Below are 16,456 nucleotides of genomic sequence, written 5' to 3' on the forward strand. Positions count from 1 at the left end.
AATACTGCATTTTAAACCAAAATATCCTAAAATTTCTCAGGATTTCCATTTTCCATATTTCTAACCCAAGATAATTATAGCAAAATGTTGTAGAACTTTCTCTATTCCTAACTAATAATATAAAACAGAGTTGTAGTTAAACATTACTGCATTCAGAGGAATAATTGGTACAACTTACAGTGTTTAGGATGAGTTTTTTTTTTTTTTTTTGTGGGGGGGGAGTGCAGATAGCAGAACAGTGAGCAGGAAGGCATTGTGGTAGGAACAGAGGTACTGAGTGAAGGAAACGTCTGGTGCATTTGGGCTCTCTTCAATTCCTTGTGTTGAAGAGGAGTATTTATGTTGATTTGCAATGGGAGAGAAACTTGGAAATCTCCCTGGCAGAGTCAAATCTTGCATCCCTTGAATGCCAGACTTATGAGTCTAGACTTTATTCTAACGGTAGAGGAAGTTAGATTACAGTTGAACTCAGAAATGAAAGATTACAAGATATGTGAGGGGGATTAAAGTGGTAGCTGTAAGAATGAATTGGTGCTAGGAGCTACTGCAGGCAGAGAAATGAATTAGTTTTGTTTGCTAGGGTGATTGTCTGCAAGTAAAGATGGAAGGAGTCTGGATAAGGACTTTACTCAGGAGACATTTAAAAGGAAGGTCTAATAGCAGATGATGACAGGGTGATGACAGTAGAGGAGAAGGGAGGGATTAGGAAATGCTGACTGTGAATGTAGGAGAATGGAAGAATCATGGTATCATTGATTACAGAATATTTGTTTACAGCTGAAGAAGTTATTTTAGGCAGGTTGACTGTAGGGTGTTTCCTGAACTTTCAAAGCATTGTATCTGTCAAGATTTGGACTCTAGGGGTGGCTAGTACAGGCTGGAAAATTAAGGCTTTGAAGTTAATTTGGATGGAGATGATGATTTTATCACCAAAATATTGAGAGACTTATTGTTTCAAGGCTGTTGAATCAACCAGGCTCTTGCCATGTTTGCCAGGGATTGCCAGGGCCTGTTAGTTACATCTTTGAGACTACTTCTGTACCACCATTTGAATGATATCTGCCATGTTACATGGCATCTTGGCCTAGACACAGTTTAACCTTTTGAAGTCTTTATAAGAAACTTGTTTTATAAGATAGAACTTCTGACTATGTATTCACAATAATCAACGTTCTGGTAATTTTAAAATAATATTTTCTTTGAATTTCTGCCCTTAATACTATTTGTTTTTCTTAGTTATATATTTAAAGTGATGGTGATGAGTGTCTTATGGATAGGACATAGAAGAGAAGTCATTTTTTTTGCTCTAATTATTGGTTAATTTGTGAGAGTATATTTATTAACAAACATAAATGTGATTAAAGTGTATATCAGAGAAAATTTATCTCAGTTCATTGGTTGAATTTTTCTAATCAAACATTAATTGGCTACTTTTATTCATTGGAACCTAGGTTTTCAACTTTATAGACCTTCCAGCATTCAGTATATTGATACATACTTATGATGAGAGGGTAATCGTTCTGTTGCAGGCATGCTTTCAAAAGTGTGCTCATTCCTTTTAGTTGTTCTTGATACACAGTTCCTGATGAATTCTGTACTGCATTCTCTCATCTTATTTTTTCATTTGTAAATGTGAATGTAGAGGTTGTCACCTCCATTCAGAAAAAATTGAATTTATCATTCACTGAATGTTAAAAAATGTAAAACATTACCCTCAAGTATGTAGTGAGTATTCATGTATGGTACAAAGTATGACTCGGTGTGACTTTATGTAGCCAGTAAAATGTTTAAAGCATTCCATCCCTGTTGTGTTTCAGTGCACCTGCAGGAAAGACATGGTGAAAATTTCAATGGATATTTTTGTGAGGAAATTTCAGCCAGACAGATATCAGCTTTGGAAGCAAGGAAAGGATATATACACCATTGACCATACAAGGCCTACTCCAGAATCCACACCTGAAGTAAAAGCATGGCTGCAGAGGAGGAGGAAAGTAAGAAAAGCATCCAGGAGGTAATGATTTCTTCCCACCCCATTCCACTTATACCTACTCAATAAAAATGGGTCATTGAATGTGATGTTCTCAGAAACTATTTGCTTTTTCCTGTTTATTCATCATAAATTTACTTAATATCTTACTGAAAATTTGAGGGAAAGTATAATTCGTAAGCTGTGTAATAAGTAGAATATAGGAAGTGGGGGGTATAATGTGTTTGTGAATATTCCTGACATGCTATACATGGCATATAGAACAGTCCTGGATGGCCAGGGCCATTTCTTTTTGGTGGGCATCTTGCTATTTTAAAATCCATTGAATAGGGTGTGTGTTACGTTGCTCAGGTCCTCAGGCAACTTTTATTTTCAGGCTCTTATATTTTCTTGGTTTATGTTAAACTTTTGTTCTCCAATATTACTCATTGTTTTTCTTTCAGATTGTAAAAGTAATATTTGGGCATTGGGGAATATTTGTAAAATAAGAAAAAGAATAGTGAAGGAATCCCAAATCACCCAATAACATCATAATCCAGAGATAACAAGTTTTAACATTTGGTAGATATCCTTTACATATGTGTTTGTTATATAATATTACATACTTTTCCAATATTGGGGCCATGCTCTGTTAACCCTTTGATTACCAGTTTTGTGTGTTTTTTTTTCATATAATTAAATGATTTGGTACAGCATAATATTTAGTGCCTGCATGTATTTAATCCCTTGTTTTTGGACCTGTAGCTTATTTGTAGCTTTTTTTCCCCATTAACTAAATAACAATGTAATTTTAAATCTTTGCCCACACTTCTGGTATTTATTTTGTTACTCTGACATTTATTTTCTGCTATTTTAGAATTGTAGTGGGTGGAAGAAACTTAAGAACGTGGAGTCACAATTCTGCATTTTATAAGAGATATACCTGAGGTGCAGAATTAGTAGCAAAAGTAAAACTCAGGTGTTCTTATTTTACCCTGCAGTTTACAGCAGTGATTTTCAAACTGTTGGTTTTCAAATTTATTTAGTAGGTTAGGAACAACATTTTTAAATTAGGAAGTAAAGTAGAATAAAAAGTATCATAGTTCTTCCCTGCGGTAAGGGTAAGTATTAATTCATGATGTATGAACATGTGTGTACGTGTGTGTTGTATCACTATCTAAAATATATAACTTATAATTGGCTGGTTGTACTAAAAAATGTTTGGGAAATACTGATATAGAGAGTCATTGCCAAAAAGCCTACCTGTGGGAGGAGGCAATAGTCAATCTGAGTTCAGAAAAAACACCAATAGAACATCTTGAGAATTGTTCTTTAATGGACAGAAAACACAATACTTTAGGTGAATGATCTGGTCTTCTAGTGACTAACTATAGTGGCCTTTTTGGGTTGACAGAGAACATAGATCTATGACATTGGACAGATTTGAAATGCCTTTTCGTAGGTTAAAATAATCAATGGACTTTGCTCACCCAGTTAGAAAGCCTCATGTTTAGAGGGGGTCATTGATTATGCACAGCCTTGTGGCTTGATCCTAGACTTTTCTGCTTTCCAGGAAATTTAAAACAGAGAATGATTTATTGAAATCTCAAAGAGAGATCAACCATGTTATTTTACAAGTACTATGCCATTCGTGATGTGACAATTTCCCACGTTGCCAATGCATGGGTTTTCAACAAAAATGATAGTGATGATGATGATACCAGTACCATTAAGTAGAAGTCAAAGCTAATTTATGTTGGTTATCCTTGGCTACTCCCTCTATCTCAGAACCTTGCCCACTCTGACTTCTATAGTGCATAGTGTTGTGGGGTGTGTGTGTATGTGTGTGTGTGTTTGGACATGGAAATACATGTTGCTTAGATTTTAGTTGTAATTATTCTTAAATGATAGTGTTGGAAATGTGTCTTTTTTATGAGAGAGAGCCCGTGTGTGCATGCCCTGTGAGCAGGGGAAGGGCAGAGGGAGAGAGAGAGAATCTGAAGCAGGCTCCGTGCCCAGCATGGAGTCCAACTTGGGGCTTAATATCCTGGAACTGTGAGATAATGACCTGAGCCAAAATCAAGAGTCAGATGCTTAAATGACTGAGCCACTCAAGTGCCTCAGAAATGTGTCTTATACAAAAGGTATCTACAACAAAGACATCAAGTGACTTTCTGGAAAATAATGAGAATAAGACAATTAAAATGGCATCCGCTCTGAAAACAAGAGTTAGATATAAGATGTTAAATACATATAGTTAGCCTATCTCCTGTCTTAATTCCTTTAGCTAATGATGATTTGGCATTTAATTTTAATGATTTTCATTCATACTTCAGAATTATGCAAAAATCAGGGATGTGTTCACCTTAGAATGTAAATAATCTATTCAGATTTTAACAGCAGGTTATAGAGATCGCCTCTTTTCCTTTTCCTTTCTTCATTGATTTATTTTCCCCATGTCATCATTTTTCACTTTATTTTTATTTTCAGACTTCTTTTAGTATTGTTATAAAATGTTAGCAATGACATTTTCCCAATAATATTTAATAATCAATTATTTACAATTGTTTTAATTTTCACTTTTAGTAAATTGTTATTAAAACTAAGATTTCAATTTCAAATCTAATCTACTAATTGTGAAGATTATTTTTGCATAATGATGAAAAAGCTATTAGTTTTTTCACTTCTTTCAGTAAGTGATAATAACGTTTGTATTGGTATGTGTTTTATCCTGTCCACTGCAAACATTCTGCTCTGACCACAGTGTCTCTTGTTAATAGTTTCCAGTGCACTGGTTCTTACTCTAAGAGGCTTAAGAATGAGGAGGATGAAGAAGTGTCACCTGCAGTCGATAGGGTGGAGGGCCTCACCCCTGACCAAGACCCAGAAGACCTCAAGGTCAGTGAAAAATCAGAAGAAGCAGTGAAGATGGGGAACACAGAATCTCCTTTAGAAGAAGAGGCTTCTGCTAGCAGGAAGCAGCCAGATCAGAATTCATCGGATAATGTCAAACTCTCAGGTGAGAAACGGGCTAATTATGTTCATATGTAAGTGTTGAGGTGGTTGATCTGATGCCTTAAATCTGTGCTCTAGGATTGGTATCTTACTTTTCCACATAGCTTAACCAGTAGAGCATCTAAAGCTATGGAGTAATAATGAGGAGGCCAAATGATGTTGTAAAAGTCAGGAACATCACTGCTATGTGTGATGGAGTTCTGAGGCAGAGTGCCTATTTGGTGTAATAAAAAAAAGATTCTAAAATGAAAATTTTTTTGTGGGGGTGCAACTCAGTTTACAATATAGAATACATTTTTGGAAAGCTTCTCTTAAATCACATGGAATGGTAAAAACCAATTATAGATAATTCTTTGCAGATTCTTAGCTTTCAACTTAATTTTAAGAAGAAAATGAAGATTAAGTTTTTAAAAAATAATAACAAGGGGCGCCTGGGTGGCGCAGTCGGTTAAGCGTCCGACTTCAGCCAGGTCACGATCTCGCGGTCCGTGAGTTCGAGCCCCGCGTCAGGCTCTGGGCTGATGGCTCGGAGCCTGGAGCCTGTTTCTGATTCTGTGTCTCCCTCTCTCTCTGCCCCTCCCCCGTTCATGCTCTGTCTCTCTCTGTCCCAAAAATAAAAAAAAATAAAAAACGTTGAAAAAAAAAAAAAAAAATAATAACAAAAGTCATTTTGTTTTGTGAAAGAGTAGGTATAAGCCCCCTGGCTGTTTCTCTGTACTAAAGTTATCATCTATACCTCTTAACTGCTTTGCTTTTTTCCCCTTTATAGTGTATTTCTCTGAAATTGCTGTAATGTTTTATCTATTTGATATTTGTTTGAGTTTTTATCCTTTTACTAATTGAGCTTATTTTTTTATTACTATTATTTTTTAATGTTTATTTATTTTTGAGAGAGAGAGAGAGGGAGAAGGAGAGAGACAGAGCACAAGTAGGAGAGGGGCAGAGAGAGGGGGAGACACAGAATCTGAAGCAGGCTGTCAGCACAGAGCCCAACACAGTGCTCGAACTCACGAGCTGTGAGATCATGACCTGAGCCAAAGTCAGACACTTAACCGACTGAGCCACCTAGGCACCCCACTAATTGAGCTTATCGGTAATTTCTCATACTTCTCACCCATTCTGTCTTTCAATTGTGAGACTCCCCCAAATCTAGTTACCCACCCCTGCTTCCTCCTTGTTCAAGGTACATTATCTCTTTAAATTTTTAAATTTTTATTTTTGAAAGAGATACAGAGAATCCTAAGCAGGCTCTGTGCTGTCAGTGCAGAGCCTGATGTGTAGCTCAATCCCATGACCCTGGGATCATGACCTGAGCCGAAATCAAGAGTCAGACACTCAACTGACTGAGACGCCCAGGAACCCTGTGGTACTGTTATTCTTAACTGGACTATTGCAGAAATTGCTTCCTAGTTATCCATGCTAGTTACTTCTCCATATGGCACTCATAGTGATCCTTTAAAAAAATGTAGGTGAGGTCTTGTCCCTTCTTTCTTCTTACTCTTCTTCCACTTAGAGTAAAAGAAAAAGTCCTTATCATCGTCCAAATTTGATTTTCTTCTGCTTTGCCATTTTCATTACCTTTGCCCTTTAATATATGTATTTAAACAGGTTAAATCATAGACTTTCTTGTAGTGAGTTCATACTTTATTGGAGAGGTAGACAACCATATAATTACAATCCAGTGTGGTAAGCACCACAAGAAAGAAGTCCTAGAGTGTTGCTGATATACCAAGGAAAGACTCCAAACAGATTAGAGGCTGGCCTGGCAAGGTTTCTTGGACTAGGTTATATCTGAATTAATTTGTGATGAATGGATAGAAGATTGCAAGGTGAAAAAGGTGCGGAAAGGAATAGCAAGCAGTGCAGAGAACACAGTTATGCTATACATATGGATTTTTTTAATAGTCCCTTACCATAGTCTTTAATCACACTGGATTTAATTAAGTACTTGATGGGTCCCTGGGTGGTTTAGGCCAAGGGCACCCAGGTTTATTAGTTCTGTTGCTACATGGTTCCTTGTATTTTGACCTCCAGGTTTTGAGATCTGGCAGAACACTTAAGTACAAAACGTGGCTGGATTAAGCATCAAAGCTAGTATGTGATATGTGAAATGATGCTTATGAATATTTATAAGGGAGAGAGAGGGGTAAGTAGAGATGGCAGTGGAAGAGACTTGCTCATAATGTCCTTTCCCCTTTACATGCCATCAGTGTGTGATACAAGACCTAGTGTAGGACATACTTCTTCTTTGGATCTGCACAGCCTTGCATGTGTTCTTTCCATACATCCTCTGAGCTGGAATGTTTCGTTAGTAGCAAGCAGCTCTTAGCATCATATTTCCTATTTTTAGAAAGATTTCAAGTTGCTATTGCTTTGGATAAGTATCATTATTGCACTTACTTTTGACATTGGCCTGCAGCATAACCCCTTTTTAATCTCTTATTTTGTCTGTAAGTATATTCTTTTGCCAAACTCCAAGATCTCACCTTGAGAACTATGAAGGCTCCATGGTGCTTTAGTGACATTTCCCACTCATATCTGTGAGACTTTAGAGGGGAGTTGAAAGACAGAAATTTAGGTGAGAATTACTATATAGTAATAATGCAATGTAAAATTTACTAATAGTCTTTTGTTTCACTCCTCAGGAAATAGTTGCTTAAGCACATCTATACCAGAAGAAGTACAAATTAAGGATGACCAAGCCTATGGTGTAATTCTACCTTCAAATCCCAGTGAAGCTGATGATTCCATATCTGGTGGCCATGTGACATCCAAGGAATCAGACCCACCCAAGCTTCCATGGCCAAAGTTACCTGAGTCATGCTTCTCAGTGGCAGAGAGTAACAGTGTGTTGATAGAGGGAGAAGAGAGTGATGTGGAGACCCGCAGGAGTGGCCTCGAACCTGGGGAGATCCCAGTGATCCCCAGGGGAGAGAGAAATGGCCTCGATGTCCTTGGTGTATGTGGCAATGTCTTCTTGTTTTTTTTTCTTCTTCTATATTTATTGTGTAGTGGAGTAGTTTCTGAAAGCAGCATGATGTGCATTGAAATCTTGCTTTAGGGTGGAAATAACATTTCACATTTACAGGTCTTAATCATATTTCCTTCAATGACTGGAAGGTAAGCCTTTTGTGAGCTCTGGTTCATATGGTGATAATTTAGAAGCATGGAGCTTTTGGCTATATGCTGTAGCTTAACTTTCTTTCTCTTTAACTTTTTCTAAAATTGAACTTTTTTTGGATAGATTCATATGCAATTATAAGAAATAATACAGAAAGATCTTGTGTCCCCATTTTCCCCCAAGAGTACCTTCTTGGAAAACTATAGTAGGACATCACAATGATACTGACAGGTAATGGTTCCTTTACCTGTAATATTAACCACACTGGAGATGATTCACCTGCAGGGCTATGACCTTCTCTTGCCACCTCTGGGTCCCAGGCTTCCCATAGCCTCTTTTAACTCGCTTGGTTGTGCTTTCCCTTGACTCCTCTTGGGCTCTAATTCTAGGAGCTGGCTGACCTCTCTGGTCCCACCCACTGCCAGAAACAAGCCTTTTGCCTCATGGAAAATTCAAGACCCCTCTGGATTACAAGCCACCCCATGCTACTCTTTGCTAGGGCCTCCCTGTTTTTCATATGTTCTTTTGTGTTTGTATTATATGCTTTTTTTTCCTGCATATATTTTATTTTATTTTATTTTATTTTATTTTATTTTATTTTATTTTATTTTATTTTATTTTATTTTATTTTATTTTTTATATCCATTAAGATATAGGTTCTTTTTTTTTTTCAATATATGAAATTTATTGACAAATTGGTTTCCATACAACACCCAGTGCTCATCCCAAAAGGTGCCCTCCTCAATACCCATCACCCACCCTCCCCTCCCTCCCACCCCCCATCAACCCTCAGTTTGTTCTCCGTTTTTAACAGTCTCTTATGCTTTGGCTCTCTCCTACTCTAACCTCTTTTTTTTTTTTTTTTCTTCCCCTCCCCCATGGGTTTCTGTTAAGTTTCTCAGGATCCACATAAGAGTGAAACCATATGGTATCTGTCTTTCTCTGTATGGCTTATTTCACTTAGCATCACACTCTCCAGTTCCATCCACGTTGCTACAAAAGGCCATATTTCATTCTTTCCCATTGCCACACAGTATTCCATTGTGTATATAAACCACAATTTCTTTATCCATTCATCAGTTGATGGACATTTAGGCTCTTTCCATAATTTGGCTATCGTTGAGATGCTGCTATAAACATTGGGGTACAAGTGCCCCTATGCGTCAGTACTCCTGTATCCCTGGGGTAAATTCCTAGCAGTGCTATTGCTGGGTCATAGGGTAGGTCTATTTTTAATTTTCTGAGGAACCTCCACACTGCTTTCCAGAGTGGCTGCACCAGTTTGCATTCCCACCAACAGTGCAAGAGGGTTCCCGTTTCTCCACATCCTCTCCAGCATCTATAGACTCCTGATTTGTTCATTTTGGCCACTCTGACTGGCGTGAGGTGATACCTGAGTGTGGTTTTGATTTGTATTTCCCTGATAAGGAGCGACGTTGAACATCTTTTCATGTGCCTGTTGGCCATCCGGATGTCTTCTTTAGAGAAGTTTCTATTCATGTTTTCTGCCCATTTCTTCACTGGGTTATTTGTTTTTCGGGTGTGGAGTTTGGTGAGCTCTTCATAGATTTTGGATACTAGCCCTTTGTCCTATATGTCATTTGCAAATATCTTTTCCCATTCCGTTGGTTGCCTTTTAGTTTTATTGGTTGTTTCCTTTGCTGTGCAGAAGCTTTTTATCTTCATAAGGTCCCAGTAATTCACTTTTGCTTTTAATTCCCTTGCCTTTGGGGATGTGTCGAGTAAGAGATTGCTACGGCTGAGGTCAGAGAGGTCTTTTCCTGCTTTCTCCTCTAGGGTTTTGATGGTTTCCTGTCTCACATTCAGGTCCTTTATCCATTTTGAGTTTATTTTGGTGAATGGTGTGAGAAAGTGGTCTAGTTTCAACCTTCTGCATGTTGCTGTCCAGTTCTCCCAGCACCATTTGTTAAAGAGACTGTCTTTTTTCCATTGGATGTTCTTTCCTGCTTTGTCAAAGATGAGTTGGCCATACGTTTGTGGGTCTAGTTCTGGGGTTTCTATTCTATTCCATTGGTCTATGTGTCTGTTTTTGTGCCAATACCATGCTGTCTTGATGATGACAGCTTTGTAGTAGAGGCTAAAGTCTGGGATTGTGATGCCTCCTGCTTTGGTCTTCCTCTTCAAAATTACTTTGGCTATTTGGGGCCTTTTGTGGTTCCATATGAATTTTAGGATGGCTTGTTCTAGTTTCGAGAAGAATGCTGGTGCAATTTTGATTGGGATTGCATTGAATGTGTAGATAGCTTTGGGTAGTATTGACATTTTGACAATATTTATTCTTCCAATCCATGAGCAGGGAATGTCTTTCCATTTCTTTAAATCTTCTTCAATTACCTTCATAAGCTTTCTATAGTTTTCAGCATACAGATCTTTTACATCTTTGGTTAGATTTATCCCTAGGTATTTTATGCTTCTTGGTGCAATTGTGAATGGGATCAGTTTCTTTATTTGTCTTTCTGTTGCTTCATTGTTAGTGTATAAGAATGCAACTGATTTCTGTACATTGATTTTGTATCCTGCAACTTTGCTGAATTCATGTATCAGTTCTAGCAGACTTTTGGTGGAGTCTATCGGATTTTCCATGTATAATATCATGTCATCTGCAAAAAGCGAAAGCTTGACTTCATCTTTGCCAATTTTGATGCCTTTGATTTCCTTTTGTTGTCTGATTGCTGATGCTACAACTTCCAACACTATGTTAAACAACAGTGGTGAGAGTGGGCATCCCTGTCGTGTTCCTGATCTCAGGGAAAAAGCTCTCAGTTTTTCCCCATTGAGGATGATGTTAGCTGTGGGCTTTTCATAAGTGGCTTTTATGATCTTTAAGTATGTTCCTTCTATTCCAGATTTCTCAAGGGTTTTTATTAAGAAAGGGTGCTGGATTTTGTCAAAGGCCTTTTCTGCATCGATTGACAGGATCATATGGTTCTTCTCTTTTTTTTTTATTAATGTGATGTATCTCGTTGATTGATTTGCGAATGTTGAACCAGGCCTGCATCCCAGGAATGAATCCCACTTGATCATGGAGAATAATTCTTTTTATATGCTGTTGAATTCGATTTGCTAGTATCTTATTGAGAATTTTTGCACCCATATTCATCAGGGATATTGGTCTGTAGTTCTCTTTTTTTACTGGGTCTCTGTCTGGTTTAGGAATCAAAGTAATACTGGCTTCATAGAATGAGTCTGGAAGTTTTCCTTCCCTTTCTATTTCTTGGAATAGCTTGAGAAGGGTAGGTATTATCTCTGCTTTAAACGTCTGGTAGAACTCCCCTGGGAAGCCATCTGGTCCTGGACTCTTATTTGTTGGGAGATTTTTGATGACTGATTCAATTTCTTCGCTGGTTATGGGTCTGTTCAAGCTTTCTATTTCCTCCTGATTGAGTTTTGGAAGCGTGTGGGTGTTTAGGAATTTGTCCATTTCGTCCAGGTTGTCCAATTTGTTGGCATATAATTTTTCATAGTATTCCCTGATAATTGTTTGTATCTCTGAGGGATTGGTTGTAATAATTCCATTTTCATTCATGATTTTATCTATTTGGGTCATCTCCCTTTTCTTTTTGAGAAGCCTGGCTAGAGGTTTGTCAATTTTGTTTATTTTTTCAAAAAACCAACTCTTGGTTTCGTTGATCTGCTCTACAGTTTTTTTCGATTCCATATTGTTTATTTCTGCTCTGATCTTTATTATTTATCTTCTTCTGCTGGGTTTAGGCTGCCTTTGCTGTTCTGCTTCTATTTCCTTTAGGTGTGCTGTTAGATTTTGTATTTGGGATTTTTCTTGTTTCTTGAGATAGGCCTGGATTGCAATGTGTTTTCCTCTCAGGACTGCCTTCGCTGCATCCCAAAACGTTTGGATTGTTGTATTTTCATTTTCGTTTGTTTCCATATATTTTTTAATTTCTTCTCTAATTGCCTGGTTGACCCACTCATTCTTTAGTAGGGTGTTCTTTAACTTCCATGCTTTTGGAGGTTTTCCAGACTTTTTCCTGTGGTTGATTTCAAGCTTCATAGCATTGTGGTCTGAAAGTATGCATGGTATAATTTCAATTCTTGTATACTTATGAAGGGCTGTTTTGTGACCCAGTATATGATCTATCTTGGAGAATGTTCCATGTGCACTTGCGAAGAAAGTATATTCTGTTGCTTTGGGATGCAGAGTTCTAAATATATCTGTCAAGTCCATCTGATCCAATGTATCATTCAGGGCCCTTGTTTCTTTATTGACTGTGTGTCTAGATGATCTATCCATTTCTGTAAGTGGGGTGTTAAAGTCCCCTGCAATTACCACATTCATATAAATAAGGTTGCTTATGTTTATGAGTAATTGTTTTATATATTTGGGGGCTCCGGTATTCGGCGCATAGACATTTATAATTGTTAGCTCTTCCTGATGGATAGACCCTGTAATTATTGTATAATGCCCTTCTTCATCTCTTGTTACAGCCTTTAATTTAAAGTCTAGTTTGTCTGATATAAGTATGGCTACTCCAGCTTTCTTTTGGCTTCCAGTAGCATGATAAATAGTTCTCCATCCCCTCACTCTGAATCTAAAGGTGTCCTCAGATCTAAAATGAGTCTCTTGTAGACAGCAAATAGATGGGTCTTGGTTTTTTATCCATTCTGATACCCTATGTCTTTTGGTTGGCGCATTTAATCCATTTACATTCAGTGTTATTATAGAAAGATACGGGTTTAGAGTCATTGTGATGTCTGTATGTTTTATGCTTGTAGTGATGTCTCTGGTACTTTGTCTCACAGGATCCCCCTTAGGATCTCTTGTAGGGCTGGTTTCGTGGTGACAAATTCCTTCAGTTTTTGTTTGTTTGGGAAGACCTTTATCTCTCCTTCTATTCTAAATGACAGACTTGCTGGATAAAGGATTCTCGGCTGCATATTTTTTCTGTTTAGCACACTGAAGATATCGTGCCAATCCTTTCTGGCCTGCCAAGTTTCAAAAGAGAGATCAGTCACGAGTCTTATAGGTCTCCCTTTATATGTGAGGGCACGTTTATCCCTTGCTGCTTTCAGAATTTTCTCTTTATCCTTGTATTTTGCCAGTTTCACTATGATATGTCGTGCAGAAGATCGATTCAAGTTACATCTGAAGGGAGTTCTCTGTGCCTCTTGGATTTCAATGCCTTTTTCCTTCCCCAGTTCAGGGAAGTTCTCAGCTATTATTTCTTCAAGTACCCCTTCAGCACCTTTCCCTCTCTCTTCCTCCTCTGGGATACCAATTATGCATATATTATTTCTTTTTAGTGTATCACTTAGTTCTCTAATTTTCCCCTCATACTCCTGGATTTTTTTTATCTCTCTTTCTCTCAGCTTCCTCTTTTTCCATAATTTTATCTTCTAGTTCACCTATTCTCTCCTCTGCCTCTTCAATCCGAGCCATCGTTGTTTCTATTTTGTTTTGCATTTCGTTTAAAGCGTTTTTCAGCTCCTCGTGACTGTTTCTTAGTCCCTTGATCTCTGTAGCAAGAGATTCTCTGCTGTCCTCTATACTGTTTTCAAGCCCAGCAATTAATTTTATGACTATTATTCTAAATGCACTTTCTGTTATATTATTTAAATCCTTTTTGATCAGTTCATTAGCTGTTGTTATTTCCTGGAGATTCTTCTGAGGGGAATTCTTCCCTTTGGTCATTTTGGGTAGTCCCTGGAGTGGTGAGGACCTGCAGGGCACCTTCCCTGTGCTGTGGTGTATAACTGGAGTTGGTGGGCGGGGCCGCAGTCAGACCTGATGTCTGCCCCCTGCCCACCCCTGGGGCCACAGTCAGACTGGTGTGTGCCTTCTCTTCCCCTCTCCTAGGGGCAGGATTCACTGTGGGGTGGTGTGGCCTGTCTGGGCTACTTGCACACTGCCAGGCTTGTGGTGCTGGGATCTGGTGTATTAGCTGGGGTGGGTAGGCCAGGTGCACAGGGGTAGGAGGGGCAGGCTTAGCTCGCTTCTCCTTAGGTGATCCACTTCAGGAGGGGCCCTGTGGCAGCGGGAGGGAGTCAGATCCGCTGCCGGAGGGGTGGCTCCGCAGAAGCACAGCGTTGGGTGTTTGCGCGGAGCAAGCAAGTTCCCTGGCAGGAACTGGTTCCCTTTGGGATTTTGGCTGGGGGATGGGCGAGGGAGATGGTGCTGGCACGCGCCTTTGTTCCCCACCAAACTGAGCTTTGTTGTCTGGGGTCTCAGCAACTCTCCCTCCCTTCGTCTTCCAGCCTTCCCACTTTCCGAGCAGAGCTGTTAACTTATGAACTCCCAGAGGCTAAGTCGCGCTGGCTGTCAGAACACAGTCCGTCTGGCCCTTCCGCTTTTGCCAGCCAGACTCGGGGGCTCTGCTTGGCCGGCAGGCTGCCCCTCCGCCCCGGCTCCCTCCTGCCAGTCTGTGGAGCGCGCACCGCCTCGCCGCCCTTCCTACTCTCTTCCGTGGGCCTCTCATCTGCGCTTGGCTCTCGAGACTCCGTTCTGCTAATCCTCTGGTGGTTTTCTGGGTTATTTAGGCAGGTGTAGGTGGAATCTAAGTGATCAGCAGGACGCGCCCAGTGTCCTCCTACACCGCCATCTTCCCACCTTTTTCCAGTCCTGCATATATTTTAATGTCTATGGTTTTTGTATAAACTGTTGCTTTAACCAGGAGATTATGAGTAGACCAGGCAGGTTCTGATTGTGTATAGTTATTGTCAGAATTCATTACCCTATTTTGACCTGTACACCTTGATGAGGGAATTCAAGGACACAAGTAAGAAAAGCCTCAATTGTTGGGACTGACAAATTGAACTGGTCACTGAACAGGCCCACTTCTTGATTGCTCTTGCTCATTTAAAATCACCACAGGTCTTTTCACATCTTTGAGTAACAAGGGAGTTTAGATAAGGAAATCAGCTTGGAATACTCTGTTCATAGTAGTTTTAGAATATCAAATAAAATATAGATGATTTGCTAATATGTCCCAATAACTTTACCATTTTATGCATGGTTGTTATCCTACTGAACTATTAACTATTTACCCAAAACATAAGAGGAATAGGAAAATATGGTCTAATTTATTTGAAACAGTTGCTAAGGGAAATTTGAAAATAGTATTCACATAATAATAAACAAAATTTACAACTTAATATCACTTGGGGATTAAGTGCAGCTGAGCAGATGCTGGGATTCTTTGCGGAATGGTGAATGAGTCAAATGCCTGTTTAAATTACATTTACTCACATTCTTTAAGCTGGAATGGAACTGAAAGTACCTTTTCTGTTTCCTTGTTTTCAGTGGAGTGTCACGGCCGGCACGACAAATACTGAGGTCAGGGTCCTGAGGGTAGGGGAATGCAAGAAAAAAAGAGAGAAGAGAAAGTTTGGGAACAGGAGGGTCCCCTGGGCTGATGGCCCAAGTGACGGCTTTATTGTTGCTGTACACAATCTTTTATAATATAAGACTCTTATGGATCAGGTCATTCTAAGAATAAACAGGTTTCACATGATCACTGCCAGCCAAAACATTTAGTTCTGTGTACCTTGTGAACTTTCTGAACAGGTCACAAGACCTTGTTGATAGATTGCTAGCAAAACACAGTTCCCATGTTTGTGTCTATCTGACTCGGGGTAGAAAAAGGGAGGTAGCGTTACTGCCAACACCTGCAGACCACAGGCTTCAGGAATTAACTTTCTCAGCCTTGACAAGGCTTTCGTATGCCCTTGAAAGTGGGGGAATGGGAGGGGGAACCACCGGGTTGGCTTGAGTCAACAGGGAACGTTGCTCGACCCGGTCTCAGCCTGGCGCCGGGGCCCGGCCTCCCACATGAATGGGAGGGGGAACCACTGGGTTGGCTTGAGTCAACGGGGAACATTGCTCGACCCGGTCTCAGCCTGGCACCGGGGCTCGGCCCCCCACAGTGGAGGTAATTCTATCCTTGGTGCCTTTAACCTTCATCCTTATCATTTCACTGAACAAAGACTGCTTGCATGGGAAAGCAAACACTGCTGTTGAGGCCTGGGTGACTTGGTTTGCCCCCTGTCAGCATTAGCTGTGTCGTGTTCTTTTCTCACACCGTGGTGTCAGGCAGACCTTCTAAGCAATATGGTCCCTTTTCGTTCTTGTATGGTTTTTACTGATGCTTCTTAGTATGAAGTGTAATGCTGTGTGCATGCTTGCAGCAGTCATCTTTAGTCAGTCTTCCCAAGAAATACTGAGTTATTTTTTGAACAATGTCTCTGTCCATCTCTCTGTTCATCTATAACTGGGCTTCCTGCTCTTCCTGGAATACATTGACTATGTCCCCATATGCATACTGTTCCTGTTGCCCCAAATACTCCTCCGAGGCCAGAGAACTCCCACAGTGCACTCAAGA

At 39.6% G+C, this 16,456-nt stretch overlaps 1 protein-coding gene across 18 annotated transcripts in view; it reads left to right on the forward strand.

The window, feature by feature from the left end:
• Positions 1-16,456, forward strand: part of KDM4C (lysine demethylase 4C) — a 435,403-nt gene that overhangs the window by 237,048 nt on the left and 181,899 nt on the right. For all 18 annotated transcript variants that reach the window (XM_078436862.2, XM_078436854.2, XM_078436853.2 and 15 more), the window contains 3 exons: positions 1,818-2,011; positions 4,747-4,985; positions 7,627-7,940. In XM_078436862.2, the coding sequence (XP_078292988.1) occupies positions 1,818-2,011; positions 4,747-4,985; positions 7,627-7,940 (747 nt within the window). The remainder of the gene's footprint in view (positions 1-1,817; positions 2,012-4,746; positions 4,986-7,626; positions 7,941-16,456) is intronic.

Source organism: Panthera onca, chromosome D4 (assembly GCF_046562875.1).
Source record: "Panthera onca isolate mPanOnc1 chromosome D4, mPanOnc1 haplotype 2, whole genome shotgun sequence".
NCBI lineage: Eukaryota > Metazoa > Chordata > Mammalia > Carnivora > Felidae > Panthera > Panthera onca.